The following is a 16,230-nucleotide window of genomic DNA, read 5'->3' as shown; positions in this document are numbered from 1 at the left end:
TCTTACCTAGGTTTGGGGACCGAGAGTGAGAATTTAGAGGGGAATTTTACATTGAGTATTCTAATTTTTTTTTAATGTTGAAATAATATTTCAATTGTAAATGCTTATCTTTTCAAAAGATTTGAAACACGAGAAGGGATAAATGAGGAAATTTTATTTTTGTATTAGAAGGTTTATCATATGTGTTAATGGAATTTTAAATTTTTTCACACAGGGATCATGCCCTCCAGAGTTACTAGAGAATACATGACCATACAGCTCCTCATCTGTCCCCTCTATATCCTCTGGCATCTTTGTGCGATAGGGAACAGATGAGCTGCTTTTTTAGGCTTGTAGAAGCCTGATGGCAGAAATAAAATAACTCATTTCTAAGCCTATGTTTTATATACAGACCAAGCATATCTGAATTTGGAGGAATCAGATGACCCTCTGGGGTGGAGTTTGGGGGTGGGAGGTTTGTTGAGATATTTTTGGGAATCCAGGCTATATGCAACTAAAGAATTATTCCCTGTGGGACATGAACCTGTAAGCATTCAGGACTTCCTATGTTTCACTTCTACCCAGAAAAGGGAGAACATAGTGACTGAAGCTGTAATTTGTCAAGGGGATTGACTTAGCATTAACTTATACACCCACTCCCTATAACTGGTCGGGCTTCTTTGGGAAACAATAAGTATTATCCCCTACAAAAAAATCCTCATGCTCAGGGAAATAGAAGCAGTTCCAGACAGCTAGGATTTTTCCTTTAATCTAAAAAGAAAAAAGGAGGAAGTGACACTCAAGATCTTATCAAGCCAGCGACTGCCTCCCGGTGAGCACCCGCCAGAGGGCGCCCTGCACATCAGGGTTTCTGAGGCTATAGATGATTGGATTCAGCATGGGGTTAATGACAGTGTTAAAAATTCCAACAGCTTTATCTTTATCTGAAAGCTTGGCTGAACCTAGTCTCATGTAGTTAAAGATACCTGAACCATAGAATATGGCAACCACAGTGAGATGGGAGCCACAAGTGGAGAAGGCTTTCTTCCTGCCCTTCACGGAGCGGATTCGTAGAACTGCAGCTGCCACATGGATATAGGAGGTGACAATGAGAGCCATGGGGGTACCTGCCATTATGAAACCAACAGCAAAGAGCAGCAGCTCGTTGAGTTGGGTGCTGGAGCACGAGAGCTGGAAGAGCTGTGGGAGGTCACAGTAGAAATGATTGATCACATTGGGACCACAGAAGTTGAGCGTGGATATGGCTACAGTATGGGTCAGTGCATTGGTGAAGGCACAAGCCCAGGACACAGCCACCAATGACCTCTGGACCGTCTGGCTCATACGGGTGCTGTAGGTGAGGGGCCGGCAGATGGCCAGGAATCGGTCATAAGCCATGGCTGTCAACAGGAAGCAGTCCACACCAACCAACTGATGGAAAAAGAAAAGCTGTGTGAGGCAGGCTCCATAGGGAACTGTACGCTTGTGAGACAAAAGACGATCCAACATTGAGGGAACAGTGACGGTGATGCACCCAACGTCGAGCACTGACAGGTTCCCCAGGAAGAAGTACATGGGGGTGTGGAGTTTGGGCTCCACCAAGATGGCTGCCAGGATGCTGAGGTTGCCCCCGACAGTGAACAGGTAGGCAAAGAGGAAGAGTACAATGACAGCTGGTCTCAGCCCTGGTGTCTCCACCAAGCCCAGCAGGATGAACTCCGTAATGGCTGTTTCATTGGCCCAAAATGTTGGCTGCATTACTTCCTGCAAGGAAACATTCAAGGAGATAAAGAATCATTTTTCTTACTATGTTTATTCAAAAAGAAGAAATAGACTCCTTTCCATGTGCTGAGCCCTTTGCTAAGTTCCCCCTCTCCAAGTAAGGACATTCCCACTCCTAGGAACACACCACATTTATTAACTCTCTCACTACATTTATCTCAATAGCTTTACATCACTCTCAGTTGCAAGGACAGGAGACATCACCAGTCTGGACCTCCCTCCCTGTCTTAGCTGAAAGAATCTATTTGTAGTGATTATGAAGGACAAAACCCTTGGGAAAAATAAATAAGTAGAATGTGTATTTCTGGTTTGAACATGGCAGAGTAAATCTGGAACTTTCTCTTCTCAAAACTCATTCCTTCCTAAGACAAGCAGAACAAGAATAAAAATGTAGATTCTATCTTCAAAGAAACTAGTAAGTATGCAAAACTCTAATACACAAACTAGATGAGAAGGCTTCAAGAATAATGGAGATTGAATAAGAGAGTGGCAAAGAGAGAAAATCCATAACTGTAGAAAAAGCTAGACAAGTACAATTCTCCACAGAAAAGGGGCACTCACTAAGGAACAAAAATCAAAAGCTCTTCTTTGCAATAATGGGAGGAGGTGCATAGTATGGCATCATTACCTTCTCTGATCCTGGATTCAAGAAGTAGAGGAGGGCTAAATGTCTCATGTATAGCCTATAGGCAGGCACACATCTTTCCTATGTTGAGCCCTCCTGCACACAGCCAAATCTGAGACTGAATTAGCCTGGTGATCTCCACATGCGCTATCCTGGTAACTCCCTGAGAGCCCACCCTGAAAGTAAAGGGATAGAAAAAGATATTTCATGCAAATAAAACAAAAACAAAAACAAAACCGGGGTAGCAATCCTTATAACAGACAAAATAGACTTTAAAATGAAGACTCTAATAGAGACAAAGAAAGATATTACATAATGATAAAGGGATCAATCCAACAAGAGAATATAATCCTAGTAAACATCTATGCACCCAACATAGGAGCATGTAAATATATAAAGAAAATATTGATGATATGAAGGGAGAGATCAACAGCAACACAATCATAGTAAGGGCCTTTAACACCCCATTGACACCAATAATAATGAACATTAACTGTAATTGAAAAATTTAAAAAGGAGGGGAAAAATGAAGGGGAATAAAAGGATCAAATTTCCAGGTATAAAACAAATAAGTCATGGGGTTATAATGTACACCATAAGGAATATAGTCAATAATATTGTGATAGCACGTTACGGGGTCAGATGGTTGCTGGATTTACCACAGTGATCACTTCTTTAGGTATATAAATGTTGAATAACTATGCTGTACACCTTAAACTAATATAAGATTGTATGTTTAAAAAAGTAGAATTGTCTTAAAAAGAATGAACATTTTAATTTTTATAGATGCTCTAAATTGTTTTCTAATAAGCTCGTCCCAATAAATATTTTCCCTAAAATTTATGAGTGCCCATTTTTCACACTCTTTCTAGTACTCAATCTTTTTTCTGTTGCTCATCTTTAGGTTAAATTAGCTTTTATTTTTTTAATTTTTAGAAGGGAGATGTGGTTACAGAATAAACAAAAGAGAAACGGACTCATAGATACAGAGAACAAACTGATGGTTACCATATGGGAGGGGTTTGGGGAGTAGGTGAAAAAGGAGAAGGGATTAAGAAGTATAAGTTGATAGTTACAAAATAGTCAGGGATGTAAAGTACAGCATAGGTAATACAGTCAATAATATTGTAATAACTACGTGTAGTGCCAGGTGGGTACTAATACTATATTTCATCATTGAAATTAGCTAAGAAAACTTAATTACTAAGAGAACTTCTCACACAAAAAAAGGTAACTATAAATGTCTAATTATTACATTGTTTTGTACACCTGAAATTAATTTTAAAAAGTAACTATATGAGGTAATGGATATGTTAATTAACTCAATTGTGGGAATCCTTTTACAATGTAAATACATGTCAAATCATCTTTTTTTTTGCACTTTATACATATTACAATCTTATTTGTCAGTTATACCTCAAAAATCTGAAAAAATAAAATAACATTTTATAAGCTTAATAAAATGAAAAGTCCAGGAATAGACATAAAGTAATAAAGAAATCTAGTGCATGATATAAGTGATATCTTAAATGAATGGGAAAATGTATTATTCAATAAGTGTTATTAATAGGGGCAGTGACATAGCTATCTGGGACCAATACGTAAGTTGTATACACACTTCATATATTTTGCAAAAATGAATTATAAATGGATCAAATATTTAAATGTAAAAATTAAACCATAAAATTATTGGGAAAATTGGAGAATTTTAATAGTGTAAGGATGACTTAAAATATAGAAAAAACTTTAAAATAAAAAAAATTGGTTAATCTATTAAAATTCAAAATTTCTAACAAATTAGCTAAGCTGGAAGTACATTTCCCAAGTTCCATTCTGTGTATAGTTCCAGCTTAGGGTTGGGCATAAGGAGAATTTGTATAATAGTTGTAAGGTAGAAGTGAAAAAGGGAAATTTGGCAATATTTTTCAAAATTACCAATGTAATTTTCCCTTTACCTGGCAATTCCACTTCTGAGAACTTATTCAACAGATATATGGTCACATGTAAAAAGTGACATACGTGTGAGGTTATTTGTTGTTGCATTGTTTGTAATAGCAAATAATTGAAAATAACCTAATTGTTCATTATTAGAGGGCTAAATTCATTATGGTATATCCTTACAAAGAAATACTATACAGCTGTAGGAAACAGCCCAGTCCATGCTGATCTGAAAGATGTCAAAGCCATATTGTTAAATGTAAAATACAATTTTTAGAATGAATAAAGTATGATTTGGTTTGCATTAAAAAAGAGGAAAAAAATATACACACATGCACATATATAATATGATATGATATAATGTAATATAATATATAAATTTTTTTTTTGCTTGTAAGTATATATCCAGAAAGTTACTTGAGAATCTGGAGGTATTGGTCTTTCCTGGGGAACAGGATTGCATGGGTAGGACACAGTGTAATAGAATAAATGAATGAATGATAAATTAGAAAACCAAAAGAAAAATAAATCCATTTAAATAACCAATAGATGGACATTTGAGAAAGTATAAACAAGAAAAAAAATGGGTAAATACAATTACAAATTAGAAAGGGTTACAGCCAGAGATATTCCCTATAACTACATTACATAAATGGAAAATTTCAATAAAATGGGCACAATGAAAGGGAAATGTCAATGAAAATATATTTAAGAACAATCTAAAAACCCAAATAAAACAGAGAAAAGAAGAAAGTCGAAAAATTTTCCAAAGAAATAATTACCCTAGTAGCAATCCCTAAGCTTATAAAGCTGTTGAAAGATATTTTGTTTAAACTTTAATGAACAGAATATTATCATGCTATATAAACTTCCTGCAGCAGAGAAAAACATTTAAGCATGCCACTACTTTTTATAAAGTTAACATACATTTGACAGTAAGATCTAAAATGTTTTGGAAGAAATATATCAAATTTTACTAGAGAGTAACTTTAGTTATGAATAGAGAAACAAAATGCTAAATACAGCTACAGCAAATTTAAAAACTCAGAATATTTGAAAGAATAATCTACCATTATTAAGGAGACCTCTGATAAGAAATTGAGGATGATTTAATATAAGTAAATGTATGTATATAATATATCAGATCAATTACCTAAAAGGTACTTCTTACAGGTCAAGATCCAGTCTTGATTTAAAGAAAAAACACCCACTTGTTATCCAGGAATGAGAGGATACTGCAGGATCCTTCCTAATGGAGAATAACAAATTATTCTGTGAAAACAGGAACAAGAGAAGAATCCCCCCCATTACATCTTTTTTTTTATCATTGTCCTAGAATCATTAGCAAAATTAATGTCAAGAAATAGAAAAATCAAGTTTATATGTTGGATAGGTAGAGAAAAAGGTTTTTGATTGTCTATAAGAGAAAACAAATGGAGAAATATTTTTTAAAGTAGCAAGATAAAAAACAAATATACAAAAATCCATATATTCCTTATATACCATCAGCATATATTCATGGAAAACATCATACAAAATACATTCAAATTCAAATTAAAAACTGAAATTCTTATGATATAAAGTGACTAAAGCAGGACGCAAAACTATACAACAAAATATTATTTCAATATTAACACACAAATACACACACACACACACACACACACACACACACACAGGAGCAAGACTAGAAGGAAATACCAAACTTTATCAGTGGTTTGAGTAATAATCTGGGTAGTTTTTATTATTTTCCCTCTACTCTTCATTACTTTTTGATTTGTCTTCGATGAACACAGATGATTTTTATAATGTTTTATGAAGTACCACCTCCTGGACATGTTCATGTCATACCTACTAAATCCAATATCACAATAAACTAACTGAACAAAAAAGAAACCAGAAATCCCTTTCCCTTGTGATATCTACTGTTCAGGCTGCCCCAGTATCTTTAATACTGACAGTTTCCTGGGGACATTTCCTGATAATAATCACAGCTAACAGTTATGAGGAGACGTACTCGGGGCTAGGCGCTGTGTACAGTTCTAAGTGCTTTACGTGTATTAACTCATCTATTCCTCAAAACCTCTCTACGAGATGGATACCATTTTAATTCCTGTTTTACAGAGAGAACACGGGTCACATAAAGCAAATTGCAGAGGCAGGATTTTAACCCCCATAGCCTGACCCCAAAGCCCCAGCTCTTAACCTTTATACATACCCCATGCTAGGAAACACAAGTTGTCTTGAGAATCTTAAAGCCATAAAGTCCTTCTCCTGTAATACTCTCTCAATCTATTCTGACTCATTCTTTTTTTAAAAAAAGCTTTTACTTATCTAAGTGTGTTTTTCCAAGACCCACCAGCTCTAAGTCAAGTAGTTGTTTCAATCTAGTTGTGGAGGGCACAGCTCACAGTGGCCCGTGTGGGGATCGAACCGGCAACCTTGTTAAGAGCACCGCATTCTAACCAACTGAGCTAACCAGCTGACCCTATTTCTGACTCATTTTTAAAACTCAAAGACCCACTCCCACACTCGCTATAGCTGTGCCCTCGTAGATCCCAAAGTCTTGCCTTGCAGGCTGCAGAAGCTGAAGTCCAAATGAGTGCCGTGGGTGGATCACGGTCCACAGCTGCCTCCTATTTTCCCTTTTTATTTTAACCCACATCATCAGTTGCAAACTCTGTGACTTCCTCCATCCCCACCTTTGCTTATGGTATTTCCTCTATATAGAATTTCCTTTTTCCCCCATCATGTGGCCAAAGTCTTCAAGACTCAGCTCAGATGCTACTTCCTCCAGAAATACCTCCTCGATCTGTGTCCATTTAAAAGTGATAGTTGCATCTTCAACATTCCCACTGCACTTTAATTGTCTTCTACGTGGTACTTACCACTGCACCTTTTTGCACAATCATTTAGTGATTTAGTGTAGTTCCTCCAGGCCAGTTTAACGATAAAATTTATATCTGAGTCAACTTTAGGAGCTACATGCCTGCACTCTTTTTATTTATGCACCATTTCATGAATAAATGAATAAATGCACTGGTTGACAACTAGGTTTTCTGACAAAGGGGGCACTATTGTGGACTGTAGTAGTGAGGAAAGAGTTTCTGGAAAAGTGGGAATTTGTGCTAGACTTTGAAGAATTGATATGACTTGGGAGAGGTAAAGAGTTGCGTGAAAGGCCCAAGGTTACGCTGCAGGGAGGACTCCTTCATTTGTCTAGATGACGCATGCAGTTGTAGCAATCCACACACTGACACAGCTTTTTAAATAAACGTCATACATATTTTCTATAATCAGAAGACATATTCCTTAAAAATAAGTCATTAGCCAGAGTACTAATCCCACCTAGTAGCTGCTGTGTTGTCTTCAGTCAACAAGGGATGAAGCTTACATAAGATCTCCTAATGCGGAGTTGTCCCCTGGACTATCCGTTTAGGATAGCTGTGCTGATGAAATCACAGGAGTGATCACTGATGAGGAGGCCCTTCTAGGTCACCACTCTTGGGGTCCATTTGAGTCCCAGGCTTCCTTCATTATGCTGTGACCACTCCCTGATTGGAAGTTCCAATGGGTCCTTCATGCACTAAGGTTGGGCTTAGGATCTGGACAGGCTTCCCAGTAAGGATTGGGTTCTGATTGCGTAAGTCGAACACTGAATCTCATCCCACTCACCCCTAACAGAATAGAAAAATAAACTTTCGTTTAAAAAAAGAGGGAATTGGTAAAGATGCCTGAAAGCGGAAACTCAATCTCTGCGTTATAGTTCCCAGCTCTTCCACTCACCTGACATGTCATCCTGAGCAAGTCTCTTGTTTTTGATGCTGAGACCTTGGTTGCTGCATCTGTAAAACCAGGAGGTTTGACTTACTCACTACCAACTAAAGTCCCTTCCCTGTTATATGGGAGCAGAGGGAGGATCATGAAAGAACTCACTTTGTATTGGCACAGAGGCCAGTGAGGTTTCATGAAAAGGGATGTAAAGGGGGTGAGACAGCACAAGCTCAGTCAGCTACTCTGGGGGTATATATATGGCAATGAGATACAGAGATGCTGAGAGAATGTCTGACATGGGACTTCTCCATCATAGTGTTATCCTCATGGGACCTCAAAATTAGCCTAAGAAGTGGGAGGAGGATGTGGGGAGAGCTAAGGACAGGCAGATAATAATATAAACACTACAGTGGTAAAGCACTGGTGCCTTATACCTCTGTGGTGATTTAGAATTTCTCCAAACATCATCTCTATCCCCTATGTAATCTTCCGGGATAGTTAGGGCCGTTACCATAATAACTCCATGTAACACATGGGACATAGGGGAGCTGTTTGCTTTCCCAAAGTCACCCAGGAAGCTAGAGCTGGAGCCAGGACTGAATCTGGGCCCCCAGACTGAGGGTTTTTCTCTCCCAGGCGCCTGGTCCAAACAGGACCTGGGGGCAGAGACAAGCTTACTCCTAAACCTGGGAATGAGGAAGAAACCCAAGGCAGGAGGCAAAAGCTGGAGAAGCCATTTTCAAGTTCAAATTCTTAATGAATCTTCAGGAACCATGTACATCCCTACCCGGGGACCTGTTAGTGAGGGCCAACAGAGACTGTGCCTTGGGAATCCCTTAATGATTTGAGAGGTGGCAGAAGAACTGTGCTGTGCTAGGAGGGACCAGGGGTGCCCCGTTGGGAGTTGCCCCCATCATTAGTTTCTAGGCCAGGCCTTTAGAAAACGAGAGTCTTGTGATACAGATGAAGAGAGAGAGGAAATTGGAGGGACTGTATAGTGCAGCCCTTGGGCTCTTGTGTCCCCCTCAATTAATTACTCCCCAAGCCCATGTGGTAGCCTATTCTCTTTGGGGAAGCTTGATGGACTTTGTAGACGAATTGACCTGCTCTTCCAGTTATCAGCAACTATTGAACCCTTTTGGACCTCAGTTTCCTTATCTGTGGAATGAGAGTAATATCCCCTCTTCAGGTTGCTGGGAGGACTAGATGAAGTAATACACAAAGTTCCCAGTAGGAGGCCACCAACATTGTTATGAACATAATAATAATTGATAACATTTATCACGTGCTTATTATGTATGTGACACCATACCATGAGCTGTATATACACTAAATCCCAATCAACCCTTGCAACAGTTCCATGAGATAGATACCTTTATTATTCCCATTTTACAGGTAAATAAATTAAGGTTCAGAGTGATTCAGTCGTTTGACTAAGGTCACAGAGTTAGAACGTTGAGGAGTTGGGGTTCAAACTTGCATTCGTTTGATCCCAAGGTACATGATCTCAAAAATAATGCCATGTGACTTCCTCTCCCACCCCCTTCCAATGAACCCCTCTCCCCCAAACAATATACTTTCAGCTTCTGTGGCTTGTGATAAATATTGTTTCAAATATACCATGGACTATGCTCTGGATATGAGCCTAAGGCATTCACCTCTTAGTAATAGTGGCCTCTGCTCCATCCCAATAACCCAATCCAGAGCGCTGACATCAACCGCCAGCTGCTACCTCCAGTGTGACTGTCTTGTTCTCCCATTATATCTGTTACTTACTCTCACTGCAGAGAATTATGACCTTGACTTGGTGGTCTTATGGGGAGCTGACCCTGCAGTGTTAGGCTTGCACTGTTGGCTTAAGAATGTAATAACCGTGTTTCCCCGAAAATAAGACCTACCCCGAAAATAAGCTCCAGTTAAGATCTCAGCCAGACGGACGCATTTAGTACGTTATGACGATGTTCCAGAAGAAGATGACATGACTGTAACTGAATAAATGTAGATTGTTGTACATGAAAAAATAAGATATCCCCTGAAAATAAGCCCTAATGGAGCAATAATTTACATAAGACCCGGTCTTATTTTCGAGGAAACACAGTATATGAGTAGAATGCCAGGGACACAGAGTAGAATGCCAGGGACTGGGGAAAGGGGCAACTGGGGAGATGTAGGTCAAAGGGTACAAACTTTTAGTTATAAGATGAGTAAGTTCTGAGCATCTAATTTATAGCATAGTGACTATAATCAATAATATGGTATTGTATACTTGAAGTTTGCTGAGAGTAAATCTTAAGTGTTCTTACCACACACATACACAAAAAGAGTTGATTATGTGAGGTAATGGATGTGTTAATTATCTTGACCTTGGTAATTATTCCACAATGTATATCAAATCATCACATTGTACACTTTAAATATATACAATGATCTTTGTCAATTATTCCTCAATAAACTTGGGGAAAAAATTCCTTTATAAAAATATATAATTCTAGTGGATTATATTAGTCAGCTCAGGCCTCTACAACCAAATACCATAGGCTGGGTGGTTTAAACAACAGAAATTCATTTTCTTACACTTTTGGAAGGTAGAAGTCAGAGATCAGAGTGCCAACGTGGTCAGGTTCTGGTAAGGACCCTCTTCCTAGCTTGCAGAGAGCAGCCTTCCCAGGTGATGAGGAGAGAAAGAGTTCTCTCTCGGTCTCTTCCTCTCTTATAATGCCACTATCCTATCAGATTTGAGCCCCACTCTAATTTAACTTTACTTCCTAAAATACCTCATTAGTACTTCCTAATTAATCTCTTCCTAAAGACCCTGTCTCCACATACAGTCATAACCCAATTGGGTTAATGTTTCAACGTATGAATTTTGGTGGGACACAATTCAGTCCACATCATGGATAATAAACATTCGAAAATATATTCAACCTTATGTGAACATCAAAGCAATGCATGTTAAAATAATTGGTAATTTTCAACCATTATATTGTCAAAAATTAGAAAAATTTATTTATAATAACCACTTTTGACAAGTTGTGGAGAACAAGCAGTTTCAGTCACCATTGGAATAATAAAATAGTGCAAATTTTTTTTTGTAGGATATGAGGGAAATATATTTATCAAAACTCTAAATTTTTATTTTATTCAACTTAGGAATCTTACTAATTAGAGCTTATGGGAAGGTAATAGAACCCACCTCTAAAGAATATTCTTTATGTTATTGATCATAATTGCAGTAAATCTAGAAACAACCTAAACTTCATCAAAAGGAATATGGTATATTGCCTTAGGCAGTATGGACATTTTAACTATATTAATTCTTCCTATCCATGAACATGATATGTGTTTCCATCTATTTATATCTTCCTTCATTCCTTTCATCAGTGTCTTATAATTTTCTGAGTATAGATCTTTTACTTCTTTGGTTAAATTTATTCCCAGGTATTTTATAGTCTTTGGAGCGATTGTAAATGGGATTGTTTTTTTAATTTCTCCTTCTGATGTTTTATTATTGGTATATACAAATGCAACTGATTTCTGAATATTAATTTTGTATCCTGCCACTTTACTAAATTCATCTATCAGCTCTAATAGCTTCTTGGTGGAGTCTTTAGGGTTCTCTATATATAGTATCATATCATCTGCATACAATGATAACTTTACTTCCTCCTTACCAATCTGGATGCCTTTTATTTCTTTTTCTTGTCTGATTGCTGTGGCAAGAACTTCCAGAACTATGTTGAATAGAAGCGGAGATAATGGGCATCCTTGCCTTGTTCCTGATCTTAGGGGGAATGGTTTTAGCTTTTCCCCATTGAGTATGATGTTAGCTGTGGGTTTGTCATATATGGCCTTTATTATGTTGAGATAAGATCCCTCTATTCCCACTTTCTTGGTGACCACAGGATGGCCACGGGGTTTGAAAATTAATCTGGGGAACGTAATTTGGTGGTTACCAGAGCGTAAGGGGGTTGGGGGGTGGGGGATGAGGGTGAGGGGGATCAAATGTACGGTGATGGAAGGGGAGCTGACTCTGGGTGGTGAACACACAGTGTGATTTATGGATGATGTGATTCAGAATTGCACAACTGAAATCTATGTAATTCTACTAACAATTGTCACCCCAATAAATTAAAAAAAAAAAAAAAAAAAAAAGGAATATGGTTAAGTAAATTATGGTTAATGCATAAATTAACACTAAGTAGTCATTAAAATGGATAAGGTAAGTTTTTAAGTGTTTGACAGGTAAAAAAAGAAAGTCTACTCTGTAAACCAAAAACATGACATAACATGCCCCGATTGATATGAAATATACATAAGCTTGTATATATATTGATATTAAATTTATAAACATGTTTATATTTGTAAAGAAAACTAGAGGGATAAGCACCAACTTCTTAACAGTGGTTTCTTTTAGAAAATCAAATTATTATATGGGAACAAATAGGGTGAAGGTTTTGACTTTAATTTTCCACTGGTAAAATTTTGTTTTCATTTTTATAAACACAATTTCTAGTGAAAATTTAAAAATCAATGGATGGTTCCAGTTTAGAAAAAAACAAGGAGAAATCCCAAAGGAAATATAAACTCTACACTGTTAAATACTCTAGAATCTTGCAATGTAGACAGGGTACTGAAAATCATTGTCTCAAATTATACTGTGGTAGGTCTGGATCCTTGAGTGGGATTCTGCTTAAAAGCCTGTTGTGGTAGCTGTTTCAGAGGAAGCCTGGCCGGAGGATGTGCTAATACTTGGCACCAGGCTGTGACTTTGCATATTCTAGTTTGGAGAGAATCTTTGCTGGTGTATTTTTGGGGATCCTAGCAGAAAATAAACAAAGAGTTCTGCCTTTGGGACCATGAGTCTCCCGATACAGAACTTACTGGGTTCTACCTTTATCTGGAGTGAAAAGGGTAGCTAGGACAAAAAGGCAACAAGCCAAAGCTTCTGGTCTACAGAACCTGCAAACCTATTACCTAACAAAAGTTGTTTTGCTCACTTGCTGTAGTTCTGCCCTCCTGAGACACCCCTCATGCAAGGGTTCGCTTCCCTGTGAACACCCGCCAGAGGGCACCCTGCACATCGGGGTTCCGGAGGCTGTAGATGAGTGGGTTCAGCATGGGGCTGATGACAGTGTTGAGGATGCCAATCCCCTTGTCCTTGTCCGAAGCCTCCACTGAGCCCAGACGCATATAGTTGAAGACACCTGTCCCGTAGAAGATGCCGACCACGGTGAGGTGGGAGCCACATGTGGAGAAGGCTTTCTTCCTGCCCTCGGCAGAGCGTATTCGCAAGACTGCAGCTGCCACATGGATATAGGAGGTGACAATAAGAGTCACAGGTGCACCTGCCATGAGGATACCCAGACCAAAGAGCAGCAGCTCGTTGAGTTGGGTGCTGGAGCACGAGAGCTGGAAGAGCTGTGGGAGGTCACAGTAGAAATGATTGATCACATTGGGACCACAGAAGTTGAGCGTGGATATGGCTACAGTGTGGGTCAGTGCATTGGTGAAGGCACAAGTCCAGGACACAGCCACCAATGCCCTCTGGACCGTCTGGCTCATGCGGGTGCTGTAGGTGAGGGGCCGGCAGATGGCCAGGAATCGGTCATAAGCCATGGCTGTCAACAGGAAGCAGTCCACACCAGCCAACTGATGGAAGAAGAAAAGCTGTGTGAGGCAGGCTCCATAGGGAACCCTATGCTTGTGAGACAAGAGACGACCCAACATTGAGGGAACAGTGACGGTGATGCACCCAACGTCGAGCACTGACAGGTTCCCCAGGAAGAAGTACATGGGGGTGTGGAGTTTGGGCTCCACCAAGATGGCTGCCAGGATGCTGAGGTTGCCCCCGACAGTGAACAGATAGGCGAAGAGGAAGAGTACAATGACAACTGGTCTCAGCCCTGGTGTCTCCACCAAGCCCAGCAGGATGAACTCTGTAATGGTTGTTTCATTGGCACCAGATTCTGGCTCCATGGGTCCCTGTAAGAAGACACCCCATAGTGGAAGGGACCATTCTTCCCAATTTAGTTATTCAATAAAAAGAAATTGACTCACTTTTATATGCCATACCCCAGGGTAAATTCTCAAGTGTCCTAGTGGTTATTTTCCCACTCCTCAGGCCATACCTCACTCATTGACTGCCTTCATCTCAGTCCTTACCCAGCTTCCAAGTGAGTTGCCTGATGCCACAACTACCTTGGACCTCCCCCACCTGCTCGTGAAAGGTGTATAAATTCTTTCTTCCTTTGTTCCCTAGAATCAAGGAAGTAGGTCTTCTCACCAACAACCTGTATGAGGAGATTTGGGGGGAAAATAATGCTAAAAGTAAAAGTGAATAGATAGTAAATAGAAAGAAACTAAAGAATTGGTCATAAGTCTTTACAAAGAAATAAATACCTGGAAAACATATAAGCACTAAAAGTGCAAAAATACACAAAATTGGGAAATGAAAATGTGGTGTAACCACAGACCAAAAATAAATAAAATAATCATGGAATACTATCTGCTCTTAAATTTGAACAATCAATTCAAGAACAGTGTGCCCACCAAATAAACCAGCTTCAACCAAAAAAAGAAAAAACTAGAAAAAATACTGTCAATAATGTACTTCCATGTGTAGGCTCCAAACTCAAATATTTCTTATACAAATTAGTTTAAATTATCAATGTAAACATAATTATCATCTAACATAAATTTCCCTTAGCTTAGAAAAAAAGAAAGCCTTTCAATTTATTCTTTAAAGTTAGCAAATCTTAAAACTAAAATGTCAAAATAACAAAGGAATTATTCTACACTGCCCTCCTTGACAATATGTATACAAAAATCTTAAGTACAATAAATGAAATCCACCACCACATAATAGATTTTATAGGAAGAAGATGACTTAACATTAGTAAATCTACTTTTATAGCATATTAATTGGCTTAAAAAAGAGGAATTTTTTCTAAAAGGCAATTAATAAACATTTAAATATATTCTCAATGTAAAGAAAAAAAGAAAAAAACTGTAGTTTCTTGAAATGGTGGTACACCACTTTGTGTGACAAGGCTATCTACTACACATCTATATTATTCATAATGGTGAAGTAGTAGTGATATTTCTATGCAAATCAGGAGCAGGAAAGCAATAGCCTTTGTTATTTCAAGTATTTCTCATTATTCTAAAAATTTTAGACAAAGAAATAAAATACTTAAAGAATAGAAATGAGAAAAAAAAAAGTAATTTGGAAACAATAAAACTGCCTAAATAAAAACAGGGGAACTCTTAGAATTATTAAGATATTAGCAAGTTAGATTAAAAAATCATTATATACAAGACAATGGATTCTTATCTGCCAATAGTAATCAGCTACAAAACCCCAAATTCCCAACTGTAAGGTGAAATTTTATAATCTAAAATTAAAAGTAAAGGAAGAAGTAAATTTATACCCGAATTATATATATATAGATTCCTAGAAAAATAACTTAAAATAAACCTCACTCAGTTCCATTGACTGGTAGAACTATGGGAGATTTTTAATTCCTTTTTCCCCTCACTTTTCTTTTGCTTTCAAATGATCTACAATGAATCAGATTACTTTTATAATAGTAAATATGTTTTTTAATGTTCTGTTTCTGCCAGATTAGGGACCTTGAAAGGCCAACAATAATAACCCAATGGCTCCTCCTCCCTGTCATGTTTCCAGCAGGTTCAAGGTACTGCTACCCACCAGAATAAATAAAGGTTTAGAGTGCTACACCGATCCTAATTTGCCTCACTGCTCTATAAAGAAATAACATTTGCTTCATTGTGCTTCTTTTTAAAAAAATCTGCTTATAACAAAACAGCCTACCAGTTTCTGCCCAAATTAATTTATGTGGTATCCATCAATGGAAGTGTTTGGCCTGTTTTATTCTTTATGTGCATGCTTTAGCAGAACATGGATTTTTATCTTCATGTTTATCTTCTACTTATTAAACTAATTCCTTTAACTTTTTTTCTGTTTTTTTGATGGGTCTTTTTAAATATAGTAACCTAGTAACATTATTGGTGCCTGAAAATATTTAGGTTTTTTTTAAAAGTATAATTAAAAAGCATTATAGATAATAATAATGAAAAGCTGTGACTTCTGCAACTGTATTATCATGATA

The 16,230-nt window shown here is 37.8% G+C and overlaps 2 protein-coding genes across 2 annotated transcripts; both read right to left on the bottom strand.

Annotated features, from left to right (window-relative positions):
* Window positions 1–789: 789 nt before the first annotated feature.
* LOC117013685 (olfactory receptor 3A1) lies at window positions 790–1,749 on the bottom strand. The gene has a single exon (XM_033091055.1). It carries the CDS (start codon window positions 1,735–1,737, stop codon window positions 790–792), a length of 948 nt encoding a protein of 315 aa, XP_032946946.1. The 5' UTR covers window positions 1,738–1,749.
* Window positions 1,750–13,126: 11,377 nt separating this feature from the next.
* LOC117013750 (olfactory receptor 3A1) lies at window positions 13,127–14,086 on the bottom strand. The gene has a single exon (XM_033091167.1). The coding sequence runs from the start codon at window positions 14,072–14,074 to the stop codon at window positions 13,127–13,129; it is 948 nt and encodes a 315-aa protein (XP_032947058.1). The 5' UTR covers window positions 14,075–14,086.
* Between the last annotated feature and the right edge of the window lie 2,144 nt (window positions 14,087–16,230).

The sequence above is a fragment of the Rhinolophus ferrumequinum genome, chromosome 21 (genome assembly GCF_004115265.2).
Source record: "Rhinolophus ferrumequinum isolate MPI-CBG mRhiFer1 chromosome 21, mRhiFer1_v1.p, whole genome shotgun sequence".
Lineage (NCBI taxonomy): Eukaryota > Metazoa > Chordata > Mammalia > Chiroptera > Rhinolophidae > Rhinolophus > Rhinolophus ferrumequinum.
Note: the sequence above shows the minus strand (reverse complement) of the source record. Positions and strands in the feature narration are given on the sequence as shown.